At 42.7% G+C, this 19,350-nt stretch overlaps 1 protein-coding gene across 1 annotated transcript in view; it reads left to right on the plus strand.

Moving 5' to 3' along the window:
- The first annotated feature begins 1,494 nt into the window (after window positions 1-1,494).
- Window positions 1,495-19,350, plus strand: part of loxl1 (lysyl oxidase-like 1) — a 79,389-nt gene continuing 61,533 nt past the window's right edge. Inside the window, exon 1 of the mRNA XM_084337749.1 lies at window positions 1,495-2,951. Within this exon, the coding sequence (XP_084193875.1) occupies window positions 1,892-2,951 (1,060 nt within the window). The 5' untranslated portion in view covers window positions 1,495-1,891. The remainder of the gene's footprint in view (window positions 2,952-19,350) is intronic.

Below are 19,350 nucleotides of genomic sequence, written 5' to 3' on the forward strand. Positions count from 1 at the left end.
CAATCAGTCTGTACTTGTTGAGCCCCTTGATTTAGAACACTGTTTTCAATCATTGCCATTGCCACACTTGGAAATGATTTAGGCCCAGAGCGGCTGAGCTCTATGGTGCATAGAATAATATTCATATTGATGTCCTCTTCTGCAACCTCATGGCCAGCCTTTTACCCTGAGGACTTCCTCATCCACATATCACAGTCACAAAGCCTCTCTTCACAGGATGCTCACCCTGCATTTGGGGGAACAAAACACATTATGAAAGCTGTACATCAACTTGTTTTACTGGGTCCAGTTTCAAAGAGGCCTTGTAAATTTAGCAGATCGCAGTCACAAGCGCTTCATTGTAAATCTACAGTGCTGTGGAGGAATGTTGTCCTTTCTTTGGTCCATGGTGCATTCTGGCCACTGGCCACACGAGATCATGCCAAGGCAAACACCTTGCAAACCGCTGACTTTGATAATGGGAAATCTGATCTTGTCTCCCTCTAGCCACTCTGTTGAGGCAAGCGGCAACCAGGTTGGCTCCTAATCCCTGTGGTTGGAATGCGTTTACCAATTACTTTTCTTTCAGAACAGTTAAGTGTAAATTAGGTCATTGGAGTGGAGCGTCACTTTGATAGCATTGGAAAGGGAGCAACACACATTGTTGGGGCACTGTAGCTCTGTGTGTGTGTGTGTGTGTGTGTGTGTGTGTGTGTGTGTGTGTGTGTGTGTGTGTGTGTATGTGTGTGTGTGTGTGTGTGTGTGTGCGTGTGTGCGTGTGTGCGTGCGTGCATGATTGGTCCTGGGGTGGGGGAAAGTCTCAGAACACTTTGTATGATTGGTCCTGGGGTGGGGGACAGTCTCAGAGCAACATTTCCCAACATAAGCACACCACATAGATGGAAGGCTGTTTTTGAGGAAGCAAAAAAAATTGTTATTTGACAAATCCTGTAAATCAGTATAGCCTACTGGCCCTACTACATCATGAGTTATCCAATTTATTCCATAAAAGAGTAAAAGAAAAAATAAACTCCCGACCCTCCCTCACTATAGAATAGTAGAACATGCTGTTTGTTAGTGTAAACTCCATAAATCTCAAAAGGTTACACCCCTGTTTGCAATTACTCTCTGAAGTCATGTAAGTTATGAGCCCCCCCCCCCCCCCCCCCCCATCTGTACATGATTACAAAACAAACAACAGGTTATGCAATTATCAACAAAACAAGAATGCAACCTGTAGGTGAAATGAAAATGTTTTGCTTGTTCAGGATGTTAAAAAATAAAAATAAAAAGGGAAAGTGAGACGTGAGACGTGATATAAATGTGAGTGCCTTTTCAGATGATCATGTTGACTCTGGAAGCCTTAGCCCTGACTGCTGCAGTCCAGGAAACAGCTCTAGCACTAGGGCCATGTGGGACCTCTCCCTGTAAAAGAAAAAAAAGTTTTTGAGAGCTTTTTTTCACAGACCATTGTAAGCAATCGGAGGCAAATAGAAGCCTGCAGTCGAGCAGTGCACTCCCCTCTAGAAGACAGAAAGCAATGCTCAGTCCACTGACAGGCCAGCTAGTACACCAACAAGGAGACAGGGCATTCTCTCACTGTGCTTACAGACACTAGCACCACCGGTGGGGCCTCTGAAGCCCACTCTTCCCCCTCCTGGATATGACTGCTCCTGGACAAACACTCAGCCTCCTCTCTAGCCGGCAGTGAAGACTTGCGGATGGACACAATCACTAGCTTACCCACCGTCAGCACCGCTTCTCTCGCCAGGCTCAGACCAGACCAGACTCACAGGAAGAGGACGCACATGCTGTATTGACAGAGCTACAGGTGGTTTGAGTTTGAGCTGCTGGTGGAGTGATAGGTTGTTTTTTTCCCTGTGTGGTGAGCAGTGGTGCATTTGGAGCCAGAATGTTGCCCATATTTGTGGCATGTTTGGTCTCTTTCATGCTGAGCTCAGGCCATGCTCAGGTTGCCAGCCAGTCCCAGGGACAGGACAGCTCTGCCAACCCCTGGAGGCAAGTGATACAATGGGAGAACAATGGCCGGGTGTTCAGCCTGCTCAACAGTGGAGCTGAATATGTCCCCGCCGGACAGCAGAGCCAGGATGGAGGTCCCAGAGTGGTTGTTGCCGGTACTCGCCCCCACTCTCCACGTAGACCTCAAGGGGGCAATGTCCGCAGACAGGCCCCATCTAGAGGATCCTCTGACACTGTCCGAGGTCAGACTAGGCACCCATTTGGCTTTGGACAGGTGCCCGATAACTGGAGGCAAGCCACAACGGGCACAGGTGGCACCGGCAGCCGCTTCCAATCATCCTCTGGCACACGCTACCGGCCAAACACAGGCTCTTCTTCCGCTACATCATCATCATCCTTCTCCGCATCCTCTTATAATGTGCCATCGTACCCACAGTACCCCTTCCCACAGCAACCTTCCTACCCGGCAGTGCCGTATGATCCCAGTTTTGTGGAGGCGCCAGTCAGAAGCTATGAGCCGCCCTTCCAGCCTGTTCACCCCTATGGTGGTGGAATATATGGAGGTGGAGGAGGATACGCGGGAGGAGGTTATGTAGGCGGCTTGGCCCCTGTTGTCCCAGGCTCCCCCACTGAATACACTGAAGATGGCTACCGTTACCATCAACCGTACGGCTACGTGCCCAGTCCAAGGGCTGCTCAGCCACCCTTTGCAGATGGCCTGGACCGCAGATACTCGCACAGTCTTTACAACGAGGAGAACGCCCCTGCTATCGCTGTCCCTGAGGCCAACCCAGTGGCCCCGGTGACAGTGGACAGGACAGGGTATGCCGCTCAACCGCAGGTCAGAAGCCCTCAGTATGAGCAGTTTCCTCCATTTGGAAGAGCACAGCCTCCCTTTGTACCACCTGTCGCCCCGGGTAGATCCTCTCCTAATGCTGCTGTGGAGAATCCTAGCGTCAGCGTGGGGAGTGTATACCGACCAGAGCAGAGAGGTACAGTAAACACTACATGAATGTTCTTAATGACCAAACAAGTCGTATTCCTTGTTTCAGTGGTTGCATGTTTGACCATAATAAAAAAATTATTGAAGTGGATGTTATGGAGGAGTTACTTACTTACAAGTTAAGTAAGCCTCAAAGGGAAGAAATGTGCTGTGTGCTTGTGGGGTCTCCTGCCCGTGAGACCGAAAGAGTGAAATTCAAGAGGCTCCTCTGTCTCTCCAGTTATGGTTTCATACAAACCTGACAAGGGAGCAGAAAGCTCACCGCATGACTTCTGACTTCTTACAGAATACAATATTTTTTTCCCCAAGACAAAACTTCATTTCATCTCTCAAACACAAAAAGGCATGCCCGTAAGGAATCAGAATAGCACTGCCGCTTGGTGGTTCAGTCCTGCAATTTTGATTTAGCAAACAAAAACAAACTGAACTGAAGGTTTGTCTTTTCCCACTTGCATTGGTTATTGAAACCAGGTGTTGAGAAAGCCCTGCCAATGTATAAAGCACACACAGGAACCACTGTGTTTTTGTGTGTAGAGCAGTATGCTGCCAGAAATGGATTGGTGTGAGGGGAGACCTGAATGGAGTTGGTAATGACGATGACCTCATAATACGGGTGGGGGGGCTTGATGGCTTGTGTTAAAAGAGGGTGGTTGTTCTGAGGACAGGATTACATAATGGGGGATTCTGCACCCCTCCCTGAGTGAGAGTGGAAAGTCCCTCCGATACACAAGGTCCATTGCCCAAGGAAATCAATGTAATATTTAGTAAGAGATCTGAAGGAAAGACGGGCGAGCATCAAAATATGCAGCACCCCAGCCAGCAGCCAAAAAAAACTAGCCCTGTTTCATGATTTAAAACACACAGGGGTCTTGTGAGCAATTGATCATTGTTTTGAAAGCCTGCTACTTCGCTGGGGAGGAAGAATGGGTGTCTGTACAGAGACTTTATGGGAACCTAAACGTAACTACAAGGACAGGGGAAAAAGTGCAAATGAGAACAATGTGGTGGTGATGTCATAGTCAAATCGAGTTTCCTGTGTCCTATCGGCTGGAGGCAGTCCACTGGTGTTTAGAAGGTGAGAGGAGGTGAGGACCCTAGAGGGGATCCTCAGACTCCTCACTGAACAGATTTACCCCTCCTCCTATCTCTGTGCAGCAGCCTTGTTCAATGTGCCTCATCATTCTCACTCATTAGCCAGTCTGGAGAGAGCCATTTCCGCCATGGAAGACGCCAACATGTGTGCAGATGCCTCAGCATTCTTCTCACACTCCATTTAATCAATTTGATAGAAGTTTAGCCAAGGGGATGCAATAGAATATCTGCAATGGCAGACATCTTTATTGCATTGGTTAATGCCAAGACATTCCAATGGGGCCGTTACTGAGTTTTAATAAACCTTGTGGCCCACAAGGCTGGAGATCACTGAACTAGAGCAGAGTAGTGCAATTTTGCCACCACCTTTAAATAAACCAGTCTGGCCTGGTTTAGAGGCTGAATAAACACCCACTACACAAGACTGACAGATTAAGTCAATCAATATATAAATAAATAAATAGAGAAATTACTTTACAGTTCAAGCAATTCATGATACCACAATGATACCATGGCAAACTAACAGTTACACACCATACCACAAAGCAGTAGCAACACCTCTATATGATACACATGCAACTAAATTCTCTATACATCTGACCCTATAATGAGTTTACCGGTACAAATATGAATATAGCCGCAAGTGGTCATACAAGGGTGCAAAGCCAAATCAGTTGTGTTGATGTTATGACTCGTGAAGTGGAAACAATTTAACAAATTCAAAGATAAATGTTATCATAATGAGCATGAAGACTCTTGATTAGCGTGTACTCCTGAATATTTTGATAAGAGAAATGTTTTCCTACCGTATTCAGTCACTGAGTTATAACCGACATGCCCACTTTCTCTAATGAAGAAAATGGTTAATAGGAAAGTTGTTTGGAGAGACCTGACAAATACAGACAGGTGGTGCAAGAGCAAAAAAGGCTTTTTTCTTCGTTCAGAAAAATAAAGCAGAAAATCCAACATTAGGTCATTGAGGCAAATTATTGTTCATCATGAGGAAATACATTGACCTATTCTCAGTCCTCACTCCACAATGGTGGAACAAACTTCCCACCACAGTTAGGACAGCCGAAACCCGACCAATCTTTCACAGTCAACAAAAAATACCCTTTTTTCTCCCATCCCAATTTTGCCTCGCCAATTCTCCCTTCAATTCTCCCCTCCCCTGTCTCGAACGTTGCTAGACTATGCCTCGCACTGGTCGGCTGCAGTGAGGACCAAGCCTTGCATCACATGTCCCCAGGGCCGGACTGGGGAAATAATTCATACCAGGAGATATAGCGCGAAATATAGCCCCAATCAGGCCACTTTTTAAGCGGGGGGTCTGGGGGTCCCCCACCAGGACATTTTTTGTTACAAAGACTTAATTTCCTGCATTCTGGTGAATTTTAGTGCATGTGAATCACAAACTAATGAGCCAACAATTGCTTAGTACAATGTACTGTTATGGACCTCAAATAAAACTGTTGTGGCACTAGCAATGCTACTCTCTCCACCTTCAAAAAGAAAAAAGCAAGAGCACAACATATTTTTCTATTTACTATTATAATACAGTTAACCACTCTCTCCTGTAAGGGCCTTTCTTTTTCTTTGTTTTATCCCTCTCTCCTCCACCCTTTCTCTTTCTTCCACTGTCCATTTTGACATCAACGTTAATTGACTTTCGCTCTACTGTATCTCTCCCGAGTCCCTCACTACCTGGCTCATTGCCTGGCTGTTATTCTGCATCAGAGTGCCGTCTGCCATTCCATTCGCCGCCTCCGCTGTCAATCAGTTGTATCGCCTGGTCCCGCCTCCACCAATCACAAGCGGCAGCACGGCTCCATCGTGTGTGTGTGATCCGCGTGAGGGAGAGATAGTTCTCCAACTCTGTCGCAGACAGTGAAATCCTGGTTGTTCCCCACCCACCTAGGTTATCTAACTATCGCGCCGCGCCGCCGCCACAACTAGAAACAATGGCCTGGCAAAAAATAAATAAATAATAATAATAATTACAAAAATAATATATATATATATATATATATATTTTTATATCATTTTTTTTTTTATCTGTGCAGGCCAGGCCACCGGGAAAACTCCCGGTGCTCCCGATGGCCAGTCCGGGCCTGCATGTCCCCTCCGGTACACGAGGAGGCAGCTGTTGCATCTTTTCACCTGAACAGCGCGATCTCTCAGTGGCGAGGAGTAACGCGTGGGAGGCTCACGCTGCCCCCGATACTTCCTGATTCTGCTGTACAGGCGCACCAACCGACCTGTAGGACTCGCTGTCCACAGCGTCCAATCCCCACCCACCGGCTTTCCCACCCTCTAACACTGCCAATTGCGTTAGTATGACGACCGGCCAAGCCGGTAGCAACGCAGAGAGCTGGGCTTGATACCAGCATCTCCTGTGTTAGTGGCGAGCGCCTTGCCACTGTGCCACTCAGCCGCCACACTATACTAATATATCTTTACTACTATGCACTCAACACTGCAGCACCCAAGTTTCAGCACTGTTTGATGAACATTGTTACTCTGCTGAAAGAGTTTAATGTTAGCTAAATGACTAAATAAAATGTAAATTTCACATCTCTACTCTACAGTTCATGATCTATGGAGTTTGCATTTCCAATTTTCACCACATCAGCTCCCATGAGAATTGTTTGCACCAATTATTTTGTGGTGTATTGTCTTCGACCATGCCAAACCACATAAAAATAGCTCTGAAACACAGTTTGCTATTGACAGAGGAGGCGCAGCGGGTGAAATGAGGTGGTAACTGTGTCCATCAGCATTGCGTCCGGTGCTATTAGCGAGTATTTAAATGAGGTAATATGGGCGGAACATGTTCCCCTTTCTATGCAAATGAGCCTTGTTCAAAAACACTCCCAATTCACAACGGTCGGCGCAAATTGCACCACACAGTTAAAGCGACGCACCTAACTTCTTCAGAGATCTGGTGGTAACTCAGCGACGTGAATGACATGGAAAAATGGGTGATTTTGCAAGAGCTCCCACACGCGCGCTCATGTGCGGATTGACGCAAGATTTCTCCCGGCGGTAGATCTCGCCGGGGGGCACGACTTATTTTTTGTGCTGAACGAGCTCAGTGGCAGTTTTTCACGTCTGGTCATGTCGTCAAATATGCAAAGAAAAATCATAATTTATATTCTCCTTTGTTTCATCACAATTTACTCAAGCCTAGTAACAGACACAATATTTCTGACAGTGGGAATACATTCCCTGAGATCCATAGATGTCCCTAGATACTAAGAACATGCAAATGGACCTTGTAGAAGTGGAGCAATCTTCCATTTACTTAGGTATGTATTTTTAGGTGGATTTTCAGAAAATAGGGCTTAACAGTTTAATACTCTTATCAACATGGGAGTAGACAGATATGATTGCTTTATGCAAATGTTTGTTTGTTGTTGTTAGATCAAATAAATTACCAAAATGTTCAAAGATACTGCATTTAGCATAACATTTTATTAAAATGCTAATAATCACAACATGGTAAAGCCCAATAGGCAACAACAGATGGCCATATTGACCTGCTAAATGTAACATTACTCAGTAATATGAGTACTCGCAAAATGTAGTGTCCAACTTTACTTTCACTAAAACATGTTTTTTTAAGCATTAAAACCAAACAATGGACCTCAATGCATCCCAACAACAGACACATTGTACAACAGGTACACAGGTAAGCTAAGTTTTCCATTACTCAAAGATCATTCCCTGGATCCCTCACACTTCTAAAGCAAATAATTGTGTCCAACCTCACATGGGGAAAAATAAAGGATCACAAAAACATCTCCTTCTACTATGTGGAATCAAAACAGTGTCACAAATCCAACTGAAGTTCTCTCTCTCTCCTCCTCTCATACAGTACCATGTGAGAGGTTATTTTCATTGTTTGGCCATATTGGGGGACAGACACATACACACAAGAAATGCATGTCAGTAATTAAAATATACCCCATAAAAATGACATTTATCTTTCTTGATATATGAACTGGTATTACTGAATGTAAATTTTTACAATTAATAAAAGATGTTAATGTGCATTATTCATCAAAGAAGATTTGTGGTGTTACACATTTGCGTTAACAAATTATTATTGTGCAAACTTTGATAGACATTACTCTTTTGAATTAACACTTTTAGCGTCTTTGAAATTGACAAATTTCGTCCACATTGGAAGCAAAGTCACCCAAGCAAGTTTTGATATGATATGGTGGTCATGCTTGTATGTTGTGCCATTGACACAAACTTTCTTTCTTCATAGCACCCATGTATTTTTTTCAGATGCAGCTGGATACAACACAATTCAAAATATGTCCCCTAAATATATCCTGGAAATTTTGTTTTGTGCAGCTTTAAAAAAAATAAAAATAAAAAAATTCAAGATGGCAGGACATTAACCCTTTCCCCGCCAATAACGGCGTACGACGTGATTCTGATCATAATTTTATATTTTCGCCATGATATTCATATTTCACTCACGGAGCCTTGTCGGATGCTGTGTGAGCCAGCACAACTCTGCAACGCTTCAATACTGCCACCTGGTGGCTGATCGGGGGGTTGCAACCGGAAGTGGATCCCGGTGCGTCTCCCTATTCCGTCCGGCCACTCGTTTATCGTCGCAGGACTCAATACACACACCGTGGATATGGATCTTTGCCATAACTCAATAATCTACATGATTTGGGTGTGTATTAGTAATATACAAACCGGAAATGGATCGCCTAGATCCCCACCACATAACTGGGATCTGTTTGCTCCACTCTCATCGCCCAACGGTACGAGGAGACTGACGTGAGTTTCAGCGTTTTTGTTTATCATTTTCTATACAAACTGCTCTGATCAATATATCACCCATACTACATGAAGCATCTAACGACTATCACGGAATTATAAACGACCCCCCCCCCCCCTCCGTTCACCCGCGCATGATCAGTCATAACCCTTAGGACCATGTACAGTTGACATTTTTAATATAGCGTCGATCGGTATCAAACTGCATTTGATGATCTAATATATGCATTTGTGCCTATATCTCACATTCTGGGAAATACTGCAGAAAACAATAAAAACATATTTATACTCTAGACGGTATTTTCGTATGAATGTGTGAATGAAAAAGTAAAACGTTCCTACATCCTGAACGATAGATAATTGATGTTGAATGGGCCATAGTAATGTCAATTTAGCAATACAATTTAAAAAGTTATAGCCCTGCAAAGAAGGTGAACATCTCCATAGACTTACAGTGCTGGCAGAGATCAAACAGCGATGGATATAAGCGTGGCAGAGAATGGGTTAAGGGTCCTAGAGGCAAAATTGTTCATCATGAAAACATAGACATAAGTGTATCAAGTTTCACATCTTTACTGCACTTGGTTCATGATATAGGGCCGAATTTGTGATTTTCAATAGTTTATATAGTGTCCCCATGAGGTTTGTTTGTGCCAATTTTTTGTTTGGCAGTATAACTTTCTATGGTCTGACAGCATGCCAAATTGCAAAAAAAGGAAGCCATGCATTATACAGTACATGTGGCGGAGGCTGAATAATAAAACATGCACAACTAACAATAGGGTTTAAGTACCAGGCAAGTATTCAAATTGCAAGGAAAAACATGTCATATGGAGCACTCAGAGTTTAGGGCAGTTATCCAATAAATTGACTAGGCTGACCTTGTAACACCCATTCTCACCCTTGACCCCTCACTCCCCCTAAAGGAATACATCAGCATTATGGGAAATGCACTTAACGTCTTCTCCAGAGCAGGGACGTGCACAGGACTTTAGAGGGGCAGGTGCTCAAAGGCTGAAAAGGGCACTATACGTGTGTATGTTAGAACCGAGTGCGCAAAGAGCGCAAGCCTGATTTTTGGGGGCCCTTTTTGGGCGGGGGTCCCCCTTTTTATGCTTTTTGGGGGGTTTTGGTGATAACATTTTGAATATTGAACTATAATAATCAGTGCAGGAGCTCACTTATCCTTGAAAGACACTTTTATCACTGACTTAAAAGGCCCATACATCTCCATATATGTTCAGGGGGGAGGGAATAAGTGCTTACCCTACAGACCCCAAGAAGTGCTGTATATTCTGTATTGTTTAATATACATGCATTTTTTATTCCAATCACGATTTGTATTTGAGATTCCCAAATCCCATCGGACTTGACTTCTTCGTGTCCCTCAGTGAGTGTAATACCAGCATTCAACTGTATGCGCCACAGCGGTTTCTATCATCATCATCATCACCACCCACGCTATGCATAAAATATATAGGTCCGCGGAGAGGCACGCTGAGGAGGCTGTGCAAACTGCAATGGAATACGGGGCATCTCTCTCTCTCTTTACCTAATATTTTGATTCTATCCTGACACTTTTCAGTTGGAAGGTCAGTCTATATGCGCAATAGTAAAACAATTTATTTGATTATTATTATATTTTTTTAAGGGCACTTTTTATGAGGCTCAACAGGGCAGGTGCTCAAGCACCCCTTGGGCTCTATGTGAGCATGTGCCTGCTCCAGAGTCAGACAAGAAGATAGTTTCCTCTCTGTGCATTCAGTAAAAAGCTGGCTGCAAGCTAGCATACGTAGTTTAGCACAAATTAATGGAAGCTGATCCGCATTTGCCTCCATTTATTTGTGCTAAGCTAGGCTAGCTTAAAGCTGGATAGCTTTCTATGGCCATTTTCCATAATGTTGGTGTGTTCCACTTCCTTTAATTTCATGAATCTAAACATAATAACAGAAACTAGATAGACACACTGGCAGTGAAAGCATCATAGTGTAGCGACCCTGGGATTTGGGTGGTTGGTCAGTCGAGCTGCCACTCTGCACTCCGCCATCCCGGGGCTGGCGGCGACGCTATTGGTCGCGCCAGCCACGGGTTGACATAGTCGAGAGTGCATGGGCTGACCTGGGGAGGTATAAGAGGGTGTGGCAACCAGCGTGCACTCTCTTGAGGCATGGGAATTAGTAGGGATGAGTCGCTTGTACCGAAGGGGAGCGTATCTATGTTCCCCGGGTCCTATGTTCCCCGCTCCGGATAAAAAGGGTCCTATGTTCCCCGGGTCCTATGTTGATAGGCCTACGTGCGAATCTGTTTGAACTTAAAATAATTGATATAGGCCTAGGCCTAATTTATCAATATCATTCGTTACATAGCCTGCCTATAAATTATTTTAAGCTCAAACACATAGCCTAATATTTCACTGGAATTTCTTTCATTTGGATATGGGCTATAAAATCTTCCAATCATGGACCAGCCGCAAATTATTTCCGTAGGAAACAGCTTTAGGCGGGATAATGTCATTAGCCTTGTTATTACCAAGCAGTGACAATGGCTAAAATAATGACTGGAGACCTTTTTCGGGAGCGGGGAACATAGTGTAGGACCTGGGGAACATAGGGATGACCCCTACCGAAGCTATAACTGATGCTTGTGAATAAAGAAGTACAGTGAGAACTATCAACCTGCCTCGAGAGTTGTGAATAACGTTTACAACTTTAAAACGTTACAATAGAATGGACGCTGAATGGCATTCGCTGTTCACACGAGCTATGCATGGTGTAGAGCTTCACTCGTGAAGGGATATCGGTATCGGTTTAAAAAAATAATAATAATTACATTTCTATAACCTTTATTTACCCAGGCAAGCAAGTAAGAAGAAATTCTGATAAAATTTATTGTCAAAAGTATGCATAATGTTGTGTTAATTCCATAACATGAGATATGTAATGTTAATTACCTGAAATTATTCCATTTTTTGGGGGGGGAAACCCTGCATACTGTATATATATCGGTATCGGTTGATATCGGTTGATATCGGTATCGGAAATTAAGAGTTGGACAATATCGGTATATCGGTATCGGTAAAAAAGCCAATATCGAGCATCCCTAAATAAAATCCATAGAAATACACTTGGAGACTCACTCACGGCACTCCTAAAATGCCACGGTAAAACTACCATCAAACTACTATGGTACTTTTTTGTAAGGGTTAATAGTCCACTTATGAATCTTCGGGTTACCCAACACTTAAGCTGTAGCCCTATTTTCAGAAATTTCGCCTAAAGGCATTTCGCCTAAGTAAATGGAAGATTGCTCCACTTCTACAAGGTCAATTTGCATGTTCTTGGTATCTAGGAACATCTAGGGAACTGGGGGTATGTATTCCCAGTGTCAGAAATATTGTGTCTGTTACTAGGCTTGAGTAAATTGTAATGAAAAAAAGGAGAATATGATATGAATATGATTTTTCTTTGCATCTGTGCCGGTGAATAACACCATGAAAACATTGAGCAAAAACTCTAAGCAAATGAATAAAGGGAAGATGATTAAACAGAAGGATTTGTAATACAGTAATAAATGATAATCCATTTTAATTATAAATTCATATTTGACCTTGAACTTGACCTTGACCTTATTATGGCCAAATCATACATCTATGGATAGGAAAAAGGCTACTCTTTCATATGGCAGTGTTAAATAGGGATTTAGTCATTTCCTCTGGGTTTCACGATAAAAGAGATATAATTCGAATTTTTCCCATAAATTTGTATTTTCGGTAAATCTTATAAAACATCGGTAAAATGAAAATATACACTTTGACTGCTGTTCTGATAGGGTTAAGGTATTTACTCTTGGCTACATTTGAAAAAAAAACACAACAACCTCTTAACATCCAAGGGCCCACATGTGGGCCCTCATGAGGACGTTTCGCGACGCACCACTTTGCCGACCTCTAGCAGCTTGGCTATGCATTTATTTTAATACAATATAGATATAGACATAATTAAAGCCGTATTTGTTGCCTGTCGATTGCCCTTTCAGGTGACAGAATCCGTTTAGCGGTTCTTGAGTTACATACCGATATGTGAGGCGTGCGCCAAAGTACACATTACCACCCCGACTCCCGGGGCTCTAGCTCCGTCAATCATTTGGCGATCTCGAAGATTCTTGGACAGGGTTGTAGCCAATGAGTATGGCTTTCCATTGATATATGATATGATAATTTGGGATCTAATACGGTCTCTATTGATCGATTTATGATAAAGAAAAGCAGGGTCCCCCAATTGGTCCCCCAAAGATGTACATTGTGAACAAACGCATTCAAATCATTTCCCCAAAAAGAGTAATGGCGAACACACACAATGCCGTCTGCTAGTGCCTTGATGCTCATCAAATGTAGCTTACATGTAGCTGATTCAGCTAGCTAAGTATTAGCCAGTAGCAAGCTATATACACCTTAACTAGGTTCATCATTCATAAAAGGTTCTAGCCCCTAATCTATGCCATTGACAATTTAGATAGACGTTCACACAGTTGTCTCTATGTGGCTTTCATTGATTTGTGAAAGGCATGCTAAACACGTGCTCCTTCCTTGCAGCAGCGGCACTCGAAAGGCACCTTGAAGTGGAAAATGTAAAAACTGTTTAAATGTATTTGTACTTTACCCTGCATTACCATCTCTATTGTCAGCTAACTGCTAGCATCTGCAGCAATGTCAATTATGTTGCTTGCTGCAGATGCTAGCAGTTACAGTAGATGACAACGAAGATGGTTGTCAGCTAATTCACCTCTCAAAGTAATCCAAGATGTCAAGTACATTCAGACTGCAGGCGAAAGTGGCCCAAACCAGATTTTTTTTTCTCATATGTGACTCAGATCTTTGATCTTTTCAATTCTGATTTGGGACTAAATCAGATACAGATCAGATATTTTGCAATGCGACCTCAGTCTGAACAGTCATGTCAGAATTCATGCGACATCATTCTAGATTGACATTCATCACAATTCTATTCTGGCGGGAGTCATTTGGTGAATACAAACATGGAAGACAGCTGTGATGGAATTAAGCATTACATCACACGCAGGAGTGGGTTGTGACAATTAGACCATGCCTAGCGGTGGTCGTTATGCCCGAGGCGCAGCCGAGGGTCGTTAGACCCCCCTAGGCATGGTCTAATTGTCACAACCCATGACTGCGCGTGGTGTAATGGCTTTTATACAACTGGCACATTCATCCAACCTTATTGCTATACAATAAACACACTTTAATTAAAGATTTATTGAAAAAACCATCCGCCAGAAAAAGTAGTTCCCCAAAAAAAAAAGAGAAGTTGCCTCCATGTGGAAGCAGCTCGGAAGTGCATCCAACTGTTCTCAGTAGGACATCCAACAAACTAACACATCCAACTGTCTCTCAACTAAGACATCCAACAAACTAAGACATCCAACTGTCTTTCAACTAGGCATCCAACAAACTAAGACATCCAACTGTCTTTCACCTAGACATCCAACAAACTAAGACATCCAACTGTCTTTCAACTAGACATCCAGCAAACTAACACATCCAACTATTCTTTCGTTTTTAACCTACTTTCTATAGAACTTCATTCTTAGATGCTTCTATAGAAAGTAGGTAAAACAAATAAAAAAAAATTGTCTTTGCCCTATAGGGAAAAAAAAGTTTTCTATGCCCTATATAGGGGGGGGGGGGGTTCTCAGCCCTATAAGAGTTTTTTTTCTTTTTTTTTTAAACCTACTTTCTATAGAAGCAGCTGGGAGGTGCGCTGTTTTAAGTGAGCGTGGGTTATTGAATTGATTGATTGATTGCTAATTGTATTACTGTCCGCCTTGTTTCCAACTGGTTATGTTTAGGCCCTCTTTCGAAGTTGGTTAAGGTTAGAGTTTGGAATCAGGGCTGGTGGTCTATTGCCCTGCTCTAAAGACAAACTCTAACCTTAACCAACTTCGAAAGAGGGCCTAAACTTAACCAGTTGGAAACAAAGCGGACAGTAATAAAATTAGCTGTTTCCAACTGGTTAAGTTTAGGCCCTCTTTCGAATTTGGTTAAGGTTAGAGTTTGGAATCAGGGCTGGTGGTCTATCGCCCTGCTCTAAAGACAAACTCTAACCTTAACCAACTTTGAAAGAGGGCCTAAACTTAACCAGTTGGAAACCAGGCGGACGGTAATAAAATGTGCTGTTTCCAACTGGTTAAGTTTAGGCCCTCTTTCGAAGTTGGTTAAGGTTAGAGTTTGGAATCAGGGCTGGTGGTCTATCGCCCTGCTCTAAAGACAAACTCTAACCTTAACCAACTTCGAAAGAGTGCCTAAACTTAACCAGTTGGAAACAAGGCGTACAGTAATAAAATTAGCAATCAATCAATCAATCAATTCAATAGTCCACGCTCACTTAAAACAGCGCACCTCCGGGGCGCCCTCGTGGCGCATACCATAGTGCCTCGCGCACCTACGCGGCAGACCCGGGTTCGATCCCAGCTCCCGTCGTTATTTGTCGCATGTCCTCCCCACCTCTCCTCCCGTTCGCCCTCTCCTCTGTCAGTCCTGCGTGGCCAATAAAAGCTGTAAAAATGCAAAAAAAAAACTAAAAAAAACACAGCGCACCTCCCAGCTGCTTCTATAGAACGTAGGTAAAAAAAAAATTAAAAATTGCAATTAATTAATCAATCAATCAATTTGCGCGATTTTTATTTTGTTCCACAATGAATCATGACCCATCAATTACATCATCCAACATTGTTTAAGCAACTAAGACATTCGCCGTGACAGAATCGTTTTTCATTTAGTCTTTATGACCCTATCACTATTATCCTTTCGTAATGTTTCCTGTCATTTTCTTGTCCGCCATCTTGCTTTAATTCATAAAACCACGAACGCGCATTGATAGTGATGCGGTTGTGGGCGGGTCTTGGGACCAAGAGCATTGGGTTATGATAAATAAGTTGACTGTTTCAGCCAATCAGAATAGAGAAATTTGCATGCCGTTGTATAAGTAGTCAGTAGAGGGCCAGTGGGAAGTTTACCTTACAAGTATTGGGTGATACTTCTGTACAAGCAAAGCTTGAGGGGACGTTTCATAACTGTTCTGTGTTTGAAAGCATATTAAAAAAAGAAATGGCTCTCATTCACCTCCTCCTCACCCCCATTATCATCTGCTCACAAATTAGCTGGCCTCCACTGCACATCAACTTGTAAACTAATCCATAAACTGTGACTTCAGTGTCTTCCATGTTTACGTCCATCTTCATTATTGTTCATTTGCGCATGCAGGTCAGTTGAGGACGGTGACCAATTCTGATCTTGGCAAAAAAAATTGCCAAACAGCCAAACAAAATAATCGGATCTGAGCAATAAATCAGCCCAAAGGGTTGCAGTGTGAATGTAGAAAGAACCTGTGACACTGTTTACTGGTAAAAGACTACTAATACAGAACACAAACTAGAAACTAAAAGAACGTTTGCCATTGACTTGGACTTGTTCTTACAGACCCACACACTGCGGTGACACTTTCCATTTTAAATCGGCCTCATCATTTGTGATTACTTTAATTTCCATACTCACAATCACAATATTCACAATATCTAGCCTAATGAAACATCAGAAATGTAGAAGGAATGGGACTCCTTCATCAATCTGTTTGTATGTTGTTCATATATTTGTGTTTAAAATGCAGCCCTACCAAAAAAAAACTTACTCCACATTTATCAGCCTTGCAGATACCAAGGGAAATACAGTATTTGTGTATCTACTTTGTCCTTAGGTGTGTATGTGTGCGCTCTCTGGGAGAGACCAAATGTTTCACTTGCCAAAGAGTAGGGGGCACAGAACAAAGCTTCCCCATGGTGAAAGAGAAAGGGAGGGAGAGAGACTTGAAGTCTACCGCTGTAAAAAATCCTCTGCGTTTCACACCGGCCTTACAGTGTTTACATGGTCTGACCCAGGAAGCTTCCCGTGGCCCCCGTAAGTCTGTCTCAGAGAGAGATGACAACTAGGATGTGGACACAGCACTCAGAAAGGCAAAGCCCTCAGTTGAACCTGCGGCAGAACAGGGAAAGGCTTAAACACACAGCCGATACTGGGAAGGGAATTCGTTTATCTGGCATCCAGGAGCAGACCAAAGCCGTGCTGTTTATTATCACACCATCCTGCATTGCTGCAAACACCCATAGAGTGTTTATTTATTTATTTTACTTTCAGATGGTTTGACTTTTAGTTGCTTGAACAAGTTGGTATTAATGTCTGGCCTTTGTGAGCTAAACAGGAGAGTGATACGCTATCCCAGGCAGAGACCCTTTGCTGGCATGCCCTTTACTGGAAGTGGGACAGACATTAGCTCTGACATCTCATGCCTGCTTTTTGTTGTATTCTTCAGTTTTTTTCCTGGCAGACTTGGTTACTGGCCCATTTTTTTGACTCAGCAGGGGTGTGAGGTCATTGTTGTTTTACCCTGGCACACATACACACTACACTCTCTTCTCCCTCTCTCTGTTTCCCCCCTCTCTATATCTCCTCTTCTAAACATGAAATATAGATTGCACTGCAAAAAGACTTGCAGTTCTGATATTCTCTGTTCTAAGTTTAGCTGTATGCCCCACATATATAACCAGTCAACATAGATTTTGTATGCTAAAGGTTAACCTCGAGTGATGGGCTCAAGATTAGTGTCGTGGCAAATCACAGCATATTAGCCAGACTTGAAGTTTTCTTTAGGATAAATGATTTCCCTGTAAATCAATTATGATTTGGATAGAGGCCAGATCTTTCCAACAGTATCAAAGGCTTGTTTAATGTATGCTTGGTTAATGTATGCTTGATTATGTTGGCTTAGTTGTATATTTTCACACATAGGGGTGTAAAAAGTACCCAGAAAGTATACTTAAGTGAAAGTATGGGTACCATCTCAAAATCGTACTCAAGTAAAAGTCAGAATATCTGGCTAAAACACACTTGAGTAAAAGTAAAAAAGTAAAGTAAACTTAAGTACTAAAAAGTTAAAGTAAAAACTTTTTTCTGACTATCTATTCTTCTGATAGCAGGTGTTTAATCAAAGATCTGTGCTTGCTAGACTTGCACAAGGACCAATCAGCATGGGTATGGGCGGGTTAATTTTCAATTGATGGGGATTTCATTGGCTGTTTTTAAATAAAGTGAGGCCGCAGGATTAATTACGTTAACGTTAGTTCGGGCAGATAAACAAATATACTCATTAAAATGGTTGGACCTGTGAGATTTGTACTTTGGGTCTGCATTTTAAATGTAAGGAGTAAAAAGTATGTTTTTTCTCTCTGAAATGTAATTGAGTAAAAGTACAAGTATACAAACCTAATAATACTTGAGTAAAGTACAAATCCCCAAAAACGGTACTTAGGTATTGTAACGAAGTACAATTACTCAAGCACTTTACACCCCTGGATCCACCATACTCCTATGTTCCACCCCCTTTGGGAAACCCACTGAAAGTCTTAAGTCTCTCATTAGAAAACGTTGACCCACAGTTGAGATAATGTCCTGGAATGCAGAGTAATTAGTGGGCAGTGTCTTAACTCATTCACGGCCAGCCGTTTTATCCATCCTTGTACTAAAGCCACCGCTTTAAAAGATAGGGATTTTCACTGTGCGTTGCGGTGTTTGCAGGGCTATATCTATATTCTATATTATAGCTATGGAGACAATACTATGGCTCATTTGACAGTAACTATCCCTCGTCCAACATGTGAAAAATTATAAATCTTTTCATGTATACGTTTGCGTGTTATACCGTGGTGAATATTGTATAGTTTCAGAGTGATCCTGGCTAATTCCTGGTAACTGCGTTATGGAGCGATATGTGAATTTTGCTAAAAGCGTTCGCGTTGCTCGCCTGGACATGCTACTATTTCCAAATAAAAGGTATATAATAGGTATTATGTTTCATCATGAATGCATGAAAGGGGGGGTGTCGTTTTTTGATGCTTTGATCGCCAGCAATGGCATTCGTTTTGAATACTACATACATTGATCGGCTGGATCGATATGAAATCATTGTAGGATCAAGGTGGAATTGACGTCAGATAGTCCTTACCTTTGATCGGGGTTATTCCAAAAAGATTATTCCAATTGTCTGATCGCGATTTCCAGTATCGATGTCGATCGGGTCCCTGACATGAAGTGGCACAAGATATGCCTCATGTGTGCTGAACGCGTTTCGAAGTGCTCGGATGAAGCGATTTACTTGGCTTGGTCTAAATTCTCCACCCGGATGACATTAGATGTGACACACAGTGTGAAATATTTCAAAGGGTGGGCGATACTGCCACCTAGCAGGATTCGGCCGGTATTGCACTCTCAGGGTCTCAGAATGATTTCCTATGGTAACACAGAGGTCCGTGAGCCTGTAATGAATAAAAAAAATTAATAAAACGGCCAAAACCCGACTATACTCGGGTATGGCGCTCAACCGCTGGCGAGATAACCCGACTTTACTCGGGTATGGCGCTGAATG

This window comes from Notolepis coatsorum, assembly GCF_963971535.1.
Source record: "Notolepis coatsorum genome assembly, chromosome: 20".
NCBI classification, from domain to species: domain Eukaryota; kingdom Metazoa; phylum Chordata; class Actinopteri; order Aulopiformes; family Paralepididae; genus Notolepis; species Notolepis coatsorum.